The sequence below is a fragment of the Urtica dioica genome, chromosome 4 (genome assembly GCF_054948205.1).
Source record: "Urtica dioica subsp. dioica isolate 48M chromosome 4, U.dioica_male_clone48M_v1_H2, whole genome shotgun sequence".
Lineage (NCBI taxonomy): Eukaryota > Viridiplantae > Streptophyta > Magnoliopsida > Rosales > Urticaceae > Urtica > Urtica dioica.
In genome coordinates, this window is record NC_142759.1 from 48,672,028 (window position 1) to 48,686,119 (window position 14,092).

The 14,092-nt window shown below is 36.5% G+C and overlaps 1 protein-coding gene across 4 annotated transcripts; it reads right to left on the reverse strand.

The window, feature by feature from the left end:
* Nucleotides 1–5,143: 5,143 nt before the first annotated feature.
* On the reverse strand, nucleotides 5,144–9,771 carry LOC149401778 (kinesin-like protein KIN-12E). 4 transcript variants are annotated; one of them, XM_089613613.1, is made up of 8 exons: nucleotides 8,905–9,771; nucleotides 7,841–8,002; nucleotides 7,655–7,759; nucleotides 7,222–7,457; nucleotides 6,176–6,245; nucleotides 6,039–6,086; nucleotides 5,891–5,966; nucleotides 5,144–5,392 (listed from the first exon to the last, which is right to left on the reverse strand). In XM_089613613.1, the coding sequence occupies exons 2-8, from the start codon at nucleotides 7,847–7,849 to the stop codon at nucleotides 5,376–5,378; spliced, it is 561 nt and encodes a 186-aa protein (XP_089469739.1). In that variant the 5' UTR covers nucleotides 7,850–8,002; nucleotides 8,905–9,771; the 3' UTR covers nucleotides 5,144–5,375. The 4 variants fall into 4 exon arrangements, with proteins under 4 accessions (XP_089469739.1, XP_089469738.1, XP_089469737.1 ...); XM_089613612.1 differs by lacking the exon at nucleotides 5,144–5,392 and having other exon boundaries at nucleotides 5,408–5,966; nucleotides 8,905–9,109; nucleotides 9,268–9,771; XM_089613611.1 differs by lacking the exon at nucleotides 5,144–5,392 and having other exon boundaries at nucleotides 5,408–5,966; nucleotides 8,905–9,112; nucleotides 9,268–9,771.
* Nucleotides 9,772–14,092: the final 4,321 nt, after the last annotated feature.

Consider the following 14,092-nt stretch of genomic DNA (forward strand, 5'->3'; position numbering starts at 1 on the left):
ATTACTTTGTAGTAGTAAATTCCCTGGTCTACTATGAATGTGGTTTTTTTTATTGAACGTCGGGGAGCATCAGGATTATATTATATCTTGAGAAAACATCCATAAACGATAGCATATTGTGTCCCGCGGTAGTCTTGACGAGCTGATCGATGTGAGGCAGGGGGAAGCTGTCCTTAGGACATGTCTTGTTGAGAATATTCTAGCAGCCTCCTGACTTCCCTTGATCTCTCAGATCCTTTCTTTTGTTGGGAATCAGATACATTGATCCTTTCTTTTTCGTGGGCAAGCTACTTTCTTCCTCGGCCTTGACGAAGTTTGAAGCTCGATGGATCGTGTCTTCGATGGTCAAAGGACGGTTTATGGTCATTTCTCTAGCGATCTGGTGACATAGTCATCTTGTGATTTTTTTACTCGAGTGTGATAGTTGGACTTCTTGAGAAAACAAAGGAGAAAAGTGTATGTGTTTTTTTATATTTAGAGTGTAGATCTCAGAAAGCCGTCGTATAAAAACTAGAATAAACTCAAAACAGTAAAGAAAACTCGATTGAATAAGGAACAAGAACGATTATATTAATGATGCAGTCTCAATTACAAATTCCAAACTCAACAATCAGAAAGATGGATAGCGAGCTCGAAGATACAGTTGACAAGATAGAATGTAAACAATAATAGGGAAAATAACGTGTATTTCTTCACGCAAGGCATGAATTTATAGGCCGATGAAGTACGCTGTCTTTGTCTACACATGTTGGTAAGTTCGTCCTTCATCGCCTCTTGTCCTACCACATCATGTCGCCTGGACGAAGCGCTAGGTGAAAATCGTCAACAACTCCGGGTCCTGAGGTCGAGTTACGCATTCCATATTGACCTCGACTTCGTGATTGCTTTGTGCATAAGACAGGTCAAACTCATGAAGTAGGATATGGGCCAGGCTCAATTAACTTGTTTACTATACGCAACTATAAATGATAAACGACAACTTCATTGTTGTTACATTATTTGTCACGTCGTTTGAGTCACATGAGCTTTTAAGGATTATTAGACCGTTTTGACTTATTTAGAGGGTTGAACTCTACACCCACAATCACATGGGCTTTTAAGAATTATTGGACCGTTCGACTCTTAATAATTTATTTAGAGGTTCGTACTTACACCCACAAAAACCTCTTAACTAATTTATTATCATTGAATTATTCTTTTATCTCATTATTAAAGTCCTTAATTATCTTCGTACTGTAGGGGTTGAATTTTTTAGGAAAAATGGTATGAACTAGCCAATCCCAAACTATTGCTTTTGCGAAATAGCCATAGTTTCATTTGTTTGGTAAAATAGTCATCTCTCAAAAACTTTAACCAGATGATTGAATTGGCTTCGTCCTCATCGACGGAATCGGCTTCACTCTCGCCGCCGGGGGAATCGACTTCGTCCTCATCGGCGGAATCGGCTTCGTCCTCCTCGACCACCACTCCCTCCGCGATCTCGCCGCCCTCGCCGTCTCCGTCATCGCCGCCTCCGTTGACAATGTTGCTCGGAGAATCGTCTTCGAAGAAGGCGCCCTAAGACCGTCGAGTCTTCTCCCGCAGTGATCCGGTTTCGCCGCCGCCGTCGGAGCGATCGGGAACATCGCGAGCGTCGAGGACGCAAGAATCGCGTCGCCGAAGAAGGAGATGTTTCGGTTCTGCTTCAGATCCTCGATTTCCAGATTGCCATTAAATTTAATCCTGCCTCGATTAATTTTAATCCAGCCGTCATAAACCTTACATTATGTCTTTATAGTTCGTTGGGATTAAATTTAATCCAACCTAGATTAATTTTACTTTGGCTAGTTTGCTTATAGTTGACAAACTATGGCTATTTTGCAAAAGCTTAAGTTCTATTTGGCTATATAACCACTTGACCCAATTTTTTATTGCTTCTATTCTCTTTTTTATTTTTATTATTGCTTCTATTCTATAGTAACGTGTCATGGACTCATGGTAATGTTGGTTGATTTTTTTTGGCCGAGTTATATTTGTATAAGCGGTGGATATAGTCGATATTTTCGCCAATTGTACTCTTTCTTCCACGCGGAATTTATATCATTGGAAGATGGTTTTCCCATTTTTGTTTGTTATAGCACAGAGCAGAAAAAAAAATATGGATCAATGATAATGTTTTATCCAAATCCAGAAACATATCACGGTTACTTAAAGAAATTGAACTACACTATGAGTCAATCACACGATATCTACTTGAAATCGGGTTTTCAAGGGTCAACATCCATTGTAATTTTTTATTTTTATTTTTTTTATTTTTATAAATAATAATCATAGGGTGCTCTTGAGTCTTGAGTGGAAATGAAACTTCACCAAACAAAAGTTGACACTATAATAAAACCAGCAATTCATGTTTAATCTTTTTATATCTGACTATTGTTTTTTGTCGCATTATTTTATATCCAATGTAACAAATGATGTTGGTTGGAGCTTATCTTCTCTATAAAGAAGCAACTTTTTCCGTGGTGAAGAGCCACTGATCAGTGCCTCAAGTGAATCAATTATTTCATTAATTTATTCTTTCCAAATGTCATATATTATAAATACTGATAAAATGGTGGCAACTTTGGTTCAATCTAAAAGTTATGTCTCTATGAGGTTACTTTATTAGAAGGATGATGCAACTCTGCGAGACTTTTTTGGGCTACTTTTATACTCTCTCCCCCAAACTTTTGGCTTCTGAAAGTATAATACTGGTTCTCTCTCTTTCCCCTCTCAAAGTTTCCAATCATATATTATACATTTTATCAAAAGCATCAATATACACCAATTGGATAAACTAAGATCAAACAACATACTTCATCCTGGGTCAATTGCATTTATCAAATTGCAAAGTCATAAATAAACTGTAGTCTTTACTCTTTCTTGGTTTCCTTATCAACATAATCAACAATGATCTCAAAGTAACAACTTTTCTCGGTGTGTTACCTCTTTTAGGAAGCAAAAATTAAATCTCACACACGCCTTCACGGAACTTGCCCAAAAAATAAACTTTGATCATCATCTTCTCCACCATTCAAAATTTCAAATTACCCTCAACAAATTCAATCCATCCATCAATCAAGAACCAAAAAAAAAATTATATTCAGATATCCAACGATTGTTTCAATGAAAGCGTCAGAACGAAGATGGGAGAGATGATCAGAAGCTATAGGCGGGAGGGCATGACTAATCAAAGCACGCCGTGGACAACGGTGGAAGATTCTCTGCCACTGGCGGTATCTGTAATAGACGTGGAAAGATCTTTCCCTAGCGGTGAAGTCTACACCGGAGGCTGGTCGCCGTCGCCGGAGTGCCCACATGGCGACATAACGTACGCGTGGAGTGACATGTGCATGTACGAGGGCAAGTGGAGCCTCTTCTCCACTGCCGAATCCTCCCTCGGAGGAGCGCCGTCGAGACCCATCAGCCTCGCCACTAGCTCCGAATCGGAACGACGGATCTTCATCGATAGAGTCGGGGCTTCTCGAATCCACGCAGCTTGAGAATACCGATATTGCTTGTTTTAAAGAATTGATAGAAGGAGGGAAAAGAAAAAGAAGGTCCAAAGCGTGGGGTTGGGAAATGAACCAGCACCAATGCTGATGTGATCCCACATTCAAAGAAACAAAGGCGTTTCAAGGAGCCAATTCCGAATTCAAGAGTTGAAGACTTCAAAGAAGAGTTTCATGGCTTAAGCGAAGAGAAATGGAAGAAATACAAAGACGAGAGCAAGGAAAATGGGAATCGAAGAAGATGAGAGCTTATTCACGTCATTCAAGTTGTTATTGAAGAAGACTCATTTTAGTTATTATTGTTTGCGTTATTTATTTGTTATTTTCGTAGCAAAAAAACAATGGGTTAAATTGGAGTCTTTTAAAGTGCTTTTGGGCTTTATTTATGTTAAATGAAGCTCATATGTGTTAGGTATTAAGTTAGCCTTTTAATTTTAATGTTATTAGGCTTAAATAATGTCTTCTAGGCCCCTTTAAGTTAAGGCAACCATGAACTCCGAATTTGCTTTGTATTTTCCTTATTTAAGGATGTTTCATGAATAAGAAAGGAGACTACGTTTTTTTTATTATAAAAAAGTGAGAGAATTCTCTTTGTTTCTTGAAAAAACTTCTGAACTTATCTAGGTATTTCTTGTGGCGTTCATCCCCGACTTATCAAGCGAACTTACACATTCGTTTATGGCGTCCTCATTATTCCAAGGTTCACGTCTCTCTAGGCGCTGGGTCGCGGAGTCACCGAACTTGAGATCCTAGTTTGCGAAGGCACCAACATTGGTTCCGGGTCACCGTCACATTGTTGGCATGGTTCGTATCAAATGCGGAGAGAGAAAGGTCACGAAGAGGTTTTTTTATTTTTTATTTTTTTATTTGTTTGTTTAAATGATATTGGAGAGTATGATTATCTTTACACACTGGGCCGAGTATTATATGTGTCAATTTTTCGGTTTTGGTTGATTTTTGGTAAGTGCACACGGTTTGGTATTATTGCTGTCAATATCCCTTGATAGTTTGAGATATTTTTTTAAGGGTTACTTTACTGTTAGTGGAGATTGAACCCACTACTTCCACTTTAGAATTAGTGTGAAATTATCAACTAGATTATGTTAGGTATCACGATAGTTTAATATATACATATATATATATATATATATATAATTATATATATACTAGTCTGGAACACGTGCTTCGCACGTGGTGTTTGTAGTTGTAATCAGTAAATAATTAAAATACATATGATTTAATTTACCATGTTTTTCTTCAAAGCATGATGTTAGAAATGAATATAAAGATATCAAATATTTCCACCATACATAATACGTAATGAGTTTAATTTTTGAGAGGGTCTCATAATAATTGCAAAAATTTAAAGGCAATATATAGTCAATAACATGTTTTTAAAAAAAATTAAAATTGACGTAAGTAAATTAAAAGCGAAAAGATAGATGTCTTGATAGAGAAATAGAAGGAAGAAACATGTAGAAACCAAAAAGTTTATAAGTAATTTAAGAACACATGGTTTACTCAAATTTTTTGTTTTTTGTTAGACGTTGATGTTGATGGGGAGTGATCTTCCTTTATGGCTTGTTGTTTACCTGGCCGTCGAAAGTGATCGGATTGGCTTGCTAAGTGAACCTCTCTATTTGAACCAGGATCGAACACCTTACCTGCGAGGCCAGGTCTTGGAATTCCCGTCGCTTGACTTGATCCTCGAGTCAATCGATGTCTGGGTGTGGGCCGGAGGAAGAGACAGCGGGCCGTCGTCGATCGACCAAAGCCTGTTCCTCGCGAAGTCGTGGTGTTCAACAGAACCGATATTCCCATACTGAAAAATATCTGACCAGATTTTCAAAAATCGTTCATATCTGCGAGATCATTCACCAAAAATATTAAAATAAAATAAATTGCAGCTTATCGTGAGATTATCAGTTTGGAAGTAAGAAGAAACTATGAGAATCAATTCTATATCTAGGTTAGCTATCAGCAACCATTAAGTAAAAAAAAAAAAAAACATAGAACTAATAAACAGGTTTTGGGTTGGCGAAATTCATCGAGAAGAGATGTGCAAGAGAAGATTGGATAGAAGAAACACTCTGTTGAATTATCACACACACACACACAGTTAAACTTGCTTAATTAAAGAAATCTGATGTGTGAATTTACAAGACGAACCCAGCCCGGTGTTAACACAAAACCAACGTAGCCCTCTGTTTACACAAATATATAAATGCTTGTCAAGTAATATTTACAATCAAACACCAGAATAAGTCAAAGCTTTGTATGATTAAACCCTATAAAAATAAAACTAAAAAAAGTGCAAAAAAAAAGAAGCAATTCATCAGCTTACCGATCATATAATTTACCTTTTTCTATACCTGAATGGCATGATCCAGTAAATCTCGAGAAGAAAGTTGCGAGATGCCTATGTGATTTTATTTTCTGAAACATAAGAGCAAAAATAAAATCAATTAAAGTTATCGCAAAATTAACCCGCTGTCATCAAATGCGAACCTTGGATTCGGCTTCATGCATAAGCTTCCAATCAAGAGCTTCTAGCAGCTGCACAATAACACTCCATTACAATCGTTAAACGAGAAGAACATTATAAAGGTTATGCACAATTCATTCCATATTGATGAATTTTTTACCTTGTTTTGCAAAACTGTGAGCTGCTCACTCATCATTTCACGTTCACCTTCTTCATAAAATGACTTTAGCCTGTAAATAACATTGCAGAAGATTATAAAATGGGAGAAATAGATAATGTTACGCAAGTAAAAATAAACTGAGAGCCAGATGATCATTGCTGAAACCTAAGCTTTTGGAGCCTCTATTAATACAAAAAAAAAAAAAAAAAAAACTGTAATGACACTTATTTTATTTTTGAAAAATCATATTTAAGACATCATTGCTCTGACTGAATGGAGACCTAATTTGGATTTCTGTAAAAAAACATTGCAGAAGATTATAAAAGGGGAGAAAGAGATAATGTTACACATGTAAAAATAAACTAAGTGCCAGATAATCATTGCTGAAACCTAAGCTTTTGGGCCTCTATTAATACAAAAAATTTGTTATGCTTTTCAGAGTAGAAGCACACTTATTTTGTATTTGAAAATCAAATTTAAGACACGCTCTGACTAAATGGAGACCTAACAATTTGGACTTCCCCATATATTAAAAATTCTTAAGTCATTTTCTCGTAAAAGTTGAGAATTAACAAGCATTAATTACAAAATTTGTTAAACAAAGGAATCTAATTATTTGCGAAAATACATCAAATTCTATTATGCAGGTGCACACACGATGAAGATCATAGAAAAAGACACACACGCTATGTGAAAATATACATTGGTAATTCTATTATGCAGGTGCACACACGATGAAGATCATAGAAAAAGACACACGTTATGTGAAAATATACATTGGTTATGCGGGTGCACACACGATGAGGATCATAGACATACACATTTGTTTTGTTTTTTCAGAAAAAGACTCACTATGTGAAAATATACATTGGTTAAAATTTGTACCTCAGATTCTAATTTCAATAGCAAATCTTCATACTCGAATTTCTTTAAGATCATGAAGAGGATATTTTAATTAATGTTATGCAGAAATGGCCAAAAAAAAAAAAAAAAAAAACCACTAAATTAATGCACGAATAGAACTAAGTATGATAAAGAAGCCTTGCCTTCTGATTTCTTCCTTTAGCCTAAGATTTTCCATAGCAAATTTTGTTACTTCTTGGTTCCCTTTGACCTGTGTCTGAAGGACATCAATCTCCTTCAAGTACTTTTCCTTTTCTTTCAGCAAGTGAGTCTCTGCCGAGATCTTTCCAGAGACAACAGCTTCCAGCCTCTTTATTGCCGCTTCTCGAAACCGTAACCTCATTCGAAGACCCTGTATTTCATCCTCTCTTTGCTTACCCTGCTCAGAAAAAAATAAATCAAAAATTATAAATCAACTTCTAAAATAGCACTGCGAAGTTTATTTTGAAATAAATTAAGAAGAATGTATAGTTACTCCATAGCTTTTTTGATAAATTTATACACAGTCAGCTAAGAAACCAAGTAAGTAAACTACATTACAGAGGAGAGACCGAAATTACGAAAACCAACACATACCAGCTGCATAGCTGCTTGATTCTCAGCAGCTAATGCCTGTAGTGCAATCTCTTTATCCTTTTCCCTCCTAAAAGCCCCGACAAGATCAACTTCATACCCTTTTTTCTGAGAAAACATGACACCAAATTATTAATCAAAACTATAGAACCATAATCAGTTCTAATCCCGTGTAAAATTGCGGTGTACCTGGGGCATCCTTTTCCCAGTAGTAAGGGGACTGAGTAATCCATTATTGGCTCCTTCCCATTGGAAGGATCCAGGAGATCCTGGAAACGTTACTGCCAATGCGTCGTTATCAGAGCTTTCAGGTGGTCCACTGGCTAATCCTTGCAAGCGAGATACTTCTCTCTATACAAAGAAAAAATAAACCGATTAACAAACAGAAAAGATTCATCAACAAGAAACTTGGAACCAAATCCACAGGAACCTCTTCTAACTTCATGAAACCTGAAAAATCACAATGAATAATAAGAAAAACAATTGAAAGATAGACATTATATGTCCTTTTTTTGGTCAATGATGGGTTCTACAAACATCAAAATTCATTTACAGAAGGAACCATAATTCCACTCACACCTTAGTCCTTTATTTCTGTATAAGGTTTCTTTATTACATACCACAGATCCTGAGTTTTGAGAGAAAATAAAAACTATAATGATCATATCAACTTTATCAAATTGCTGAGATTAAGAGGTCATATTTCTTAGCAACGGTGCAGCAAAACGTCTTGACAGCTTTGAAAGCTTCGTCGTCAATGGATACACTGCTCACAAGTAATATTTACAATAAAAAACCACAATAAGTCAAAGCTTTGTATGATTAAACCCTATAAAAATAAAACTCGGAAAAGTGCAAAAAAAAAAAAAACAATTCATCAGCTTACCGATCATATAATTTACCTTTTTCTATACCTGAATGGCATGATCCATTAGTTAAACGTTGGAATCTGTGAGTGTGGACTTTCATCTCTTATGCAAATTATCAACAACCAACTTTCAGGAACCTCTTCTAACTTCACGAAACCTGAAAAATCACAATGAATAATAAGAAAAACAATTGAAAGATAGACATTATGTCCTTTTTTTGGTCAGTGATGGGTTATACAAACATCAAAATTCATTTACAGAAGGAACCATAATTCCACTCACACCTTAGTCCTTTATTTCTGTATAAGGTTTCTTTATTACATACCACAGATCCTGAGTTTTGAGAAAATAAAAACTATAATGATCATATCAACTTTATCAAACCTGCTGAGATTAAGAGGTCATATTTCTTAGCAACGGTGCAGCAAAGCGTCTTGACCGCTTTGAAAGCTTCGTCGTCAATGGATACACTGCTCAGGCGACTAAGCATAGTCTTCTCGGTAGTTTGATCAAATTCAGACCTCGACTTATATAAAAAGTAGCCTCCATATTCCCAAGCAGAGAGGAAGCCAGATTTCTTCAAATTCTGCTGCTGCAATGTGACACGTAATTAGGTAATAATACAGACCAACTACCAATGTATGGGAACATTTAGATTCCTTACAGAGAACTATAAGTTGAATCCCCAAATCAGATTCCAATTTCAAACCCTAGAAATAACAATAAAAAAACCCCTAATTTACAAACCTAAAATCAGACCAAACATCAATTTGAGCAAGAAATTAGAATCTAGAAGAGGAGGAGGAGCGAATCTGGAGACCGACAACGAAGAGAGCGGAATGAGGTCATATTTCTTAGCAACGGTGCAGCAAAGCGTCTTGACAGCTTTGAAAGCGTCTTGAGGAGCAAATCTGGAGGCCGACAACGAAGAGAGCGGAATCGAGAAAAAAACCCCCTAATTTACAAACCTAAAATCAGACCAACTATCAATCTGAGCAAGAAATTAGAATCTAGAAGAGGAGGAGGAGCGAATCTGGAGGCCGACAACGAAGAGAACGGAATAGGGCGGTGGAGATTCTTCGGAAGCGTCGTCGCCAGCGAGGACAGAGCAGAGGTCGGTGACGGGGCGACAGCGGCTTGGCAGAGGCAGAATAGGCAGAGGCAGAATCGGCGAAGGGAGAGAATCGGCGGAGGCGGTATAGGTATGGTAGTGGAAATGAGAAAAACGCCTGATAAGGATTTGAGTTTCGAGTGGACATGAAATGGGAAAAAACGAATAGACATGATTTAATGGGAAATGGGTATCATCTGACGTGTCGTGATTTAATAGGATAAAAATATCATGAACAGTCTATGAATAGTGTTTTCACGATTCTGACTTATTATATTATATATATATAATTAGCCCCACGCCGAAATCAATAAGCCATTTAGACATTGCACTTCATCAAAATTGCAAACATATTAAGCTATAATTCGATGTGGCAAAAGCCTCTTAAGTCTTTGGAAAATACGTGTGGGATTGGCTTGTTTCATAAAACTTTGTTGGACTGTCACCAACTGATTTCTACGCTTCATATTTTATTTCGTTAAGATATAGTGTAAAAAAGCTCTAAGATTTATAGGACATGAGATCGCGGGTTGAAAATTGATGTGGAATTAGAAAATATTGAGCGAATACGGCCTAGCAAGAAAACATAAACGACTTTTTGTGCCAATTTTTTTAAGCCCTCAAAACAACACTTTTTATATTTGTTAATTTTAGAATAAATGACATTGTTGTCTCATGTATTATATCGTCTGTCTCACTTCGGTCCCTGAACTCTTAAATCTGGTTGAGTAGTGTTTGATTTATAATTTTTTTTTTCGTTTTGGTCCTTCCGGCTATTTTTTTTTTTCAATCTGTCACTTAAATGCTCATGCTTTTCTCACGTGGCATGTTAAAAAAGGGCAATTTAGTAATCTCATCACTACCGCTTGCATAAGATCGTAAATTTCTCAAACTAGTCAAGAATCTTAAGTTTTTTTTAAGCTATGCTATCAAGAACTTACCGCTTGCATGAGATCGTAAATTTCATATTCCTTTAGATTAGCTCCAAATCTTTTCAACCCAGCATTGAGTTCTTCAAAAGTGATTTTACCAGTGTTGTTAGTGTCCATCATCTTGAACATTTCTTTAACCATGCTATTTCTTCTTCTGACAAACTCTCAGCGATGACATGCCAAAGTAAAACAGAAGAAAAAAAAAAGAATCTGGTTCATCGATTATAATAAATGCATTGAACCCATAAAAACAACAGCGCAGAACTTACTCTGGTAGCCATTTTCTTGAGCTTGTTCATTGCTGAAAATTGCTTCAATCGACTTTGTACCACAGAATCGAGAGGCTTGTCTGGAGCCACACCATCGACTTGAACCCACGAGTGGCCTATTAACAAATTTGAATACAGCTCAGTAAAACAAGCTACGTCTGTACTTGAGAAAAAAATGCCAATATTCAGTTTAGATGATGAAGTAGAAAAAAACAGAGAGATAGAGAGATGAATTTATAAAAAAAAAAATAAATCAAAAAGATTAATATGAAAAGGATACACAAGAGAGAAGATGAAGGCATTTTAATAATTTCCTTTTATCAGCTATCACGTGCAAAAAACGTGTCAATTTAACTGACGGATTCACTTACAAATTGACGGAAAGAACAAAAATGTTAAAAACATAAAGTTTATACATCATTAAAACATATTTGAGAGTTCAGGGACCAAACTATAACACTGGCCATATTACAGGGGGTAACAGTGTTATTTATTCTTAATTTTAATATCAAATTTTTCCTTGCTTTGTTGGGAATTTATCTTCTTTTATTTATCACCATTATAAGGTGTAACTTCGAGTATAAAAAACTATTAAGTACTAATATTTGAAGACATTTAAACCCTAGTTGATTTCCCATAGTCCTTTCATCTTCCCTATAACTATATGCCATTTTTTGAATGATCTAGGGTCAGACCCAGTACCCGACATGGTTTAATATTTTGTTGTACCTATGAATGCGCCTGGAGCAAAATGGAGATGGAGTCTTCAAACCTGACGGTTCCCATCATTGCTCTATCTGACTGAGAGGGCTATGGCTATAATAGGGAAGACCTGATATACCATAAACTCTAATGGTCCAAGGAAAGTCAACGAGAACGTTGTGTTATGTTGTTAATATGTCTCCGAGGAGCCTTAAGATCGATGATATAAACGATGATGGTGGTCATTGGTCTTGATCTTATCTCCTCCGAAAAAGTTAATTTTTCGGTATCCATTACCTAAATACGACAAGCACAAATGAGGTAAGAGGGGCATATAAATTTCTCCCGATGCATGCCTCAACGCTCACACCTGAGTTTTCTGTAGGGTGAGGGGAGTCTAAGTCTCGGCTATTTTTAGATGGAGAAAATGAGGATAGAGTGAAAGAGATCTTTTTTTTTTTATTTTTTTATTTTTATCAAATTGATGATTTTGGTAGAGTTTTCCTTAGTGAGAAGTCAACTGCCTCAAAGTGTGATTTTGGTTAGTATTTATAAAGTTTATGTGTCGAAACATGCTTGTAGGGACATAAGGGATCATACCCTATCTAGGCGAATGCAAAGGGCGAGAAGCGCTCTTGGAGGAATGAGTTTTTGGGCGAAGACCCACTTGGGGATGGATCATTATGGTGCATGAGGGAAGATGGCAAGCCTTAGGTGATGAAAGAGAGCTAAGGTCTTTGGGCAACATGGGGCAAGATGAATTGTTAGAGAGTCGAATGGAATTTATCTTCGGATGAGATGGATACATTTAGGTGAAGACCCACTTTTCGATGACATGTCTTTAGCCATTGCACTTGGAGAAGAAGGTCCCCTCTCTGGAAGCGAGGATAGGTCTTTGGTCAATGTGTTTGGAGAGGACACTCATCGCCCTTGGCAAGGACCTATCCACATGTTTAGCGAGAATGGGTCTTTAGTTCTCTCACTTGATGATGACATGTCTTAGGCCCTTGCATTTACTGAAGATAGGTCTTTACACCTCATACTTAGAAAATATAGGCCTTCGGTCCTTGCGTTTTGTGAAGACCGGTCATCAGTCCTCGGGTTAGGATGAGGACGGGTCTTTGGCCCTGTCTTAGCAAGGAGGATCCTTGCCCTCGTTGTGCAAATCTAAATGAAGTTACGGCTAACAAAACAACTATAAGACACAACGAGATTAGTAAACTTACATAATATTTCGTTATTTGAATTTTCACGCCGGTTGATCGTCTTCGTGTTCTTCGCGTTTCTCGTTTTCTTCGGATTGGATCAACACCAAGTCTTACAAGCCGATTCTCCGAATGAGATAAAACTAAGGCGTGGACCAACTCTTTACTTCACTAATTATTCCAACAAGATGTCAGAATAATTCTTTCTTTCTTGGGAGGTGGTATGGACGGATTTCTCGACTCCGGGAGAGAGAAAAATTTGACCGCACGAAAGAGAGGGAGGGGCGCGAATTCCAAGTGTGGAATGCACTATGTTGCACATTTTTCCTCAAACCCTAGACCTCTAATCATAGCTTTCAAGGTTACACAAATAGAATATGCAGTTTACTGATTTGATTTGATCTTATTCTATTCAATATGAGATATTTATTCTAATAATACAATAAATCAAATATCTCCAAGAAACTTTAATAACTAAAATATTCAGATCATATCTAATATTTATTACTTCTCATATTAGAATATATTATTCAGATAACTTAATAATATAAAATATCTCCACGATATTCTCAATAAATAATATAATTAGTATATTATTTGTTTCTCACAATAAGATATACTATTCTATTTATCTCTATGATATATACTCAGTAATATTCCAAAGTTACTTAACAATTAATAACTTATATGTAAAGTACTTTATTACAAATGCGAAAGATATTGCAACCGAGTTGTAGTAGTGAGTGTGTAGTCAAGTTCACATATTTACCACAATATTATTCTAACTCAATTTGCCTTAGTTGATTCGGGGAATATGGACCAAATAACTCAAATCTAGATGAACATGAGCAAGAGCGTAGAAACGGTTACCTCTCTTCTTTCGTTTCATCAAATTTTGGTGATATTCAACTAAAATCCCAAGACTGAACATCTCGGAGTTATCAAAATTATATTTATTTGATCCTTAATGATAAGTGTCCATTGATATAGCCAGTATGTAAGTATATCTACCCTCCAATTTCAGCTTGTGATACGAAGGGTCAAATATACCGTTATACCCTCGAGTCACTTATGAGCCCCGAGTTCCACTGATTCTCTAGCGAAAGATTCCTTTTCTCCTCATAGCACAAAGGTGTCAACAATCGATCGATTATGGATTCGCTATTAGGTGAGGGAACATTGACTCTCTTTATTAAGAGCTGGATTTTACCCCGTTCTCCCAAAACAAAAGTATATAAGGATGATTGTAGCTGTGAACAAATGAATAAAAGATCACCTCAGAATTTAGGTTGATGGATACTATGGCCATCATTTGTGATTGCGATACTTCCCATCGTAACAGTCTCTTAAACG

What these genes read in the sequence shown, in the direction of transcription:
- LOC149401778 (XM_089613612.1), bottom strand. An exon ending in CTAAAGGAAGAAATCAGAAG is followed by an intron (nt 6,246 to 7,221) that starts GCAAGGCTTCTT and finishes TGTTATTTACAG; the next exon opens with GCTAAAGTCATTTTATGAAG. An exon ending in TCACAGTTTTGCAAAACAAG is followed by an intron (nt 6,087 to 6,175) that starts GTAAAAAATTCA and finishes GTTATTGTGCAG; the next exon opens with CTGCTAGAAGCTCTTGATTG.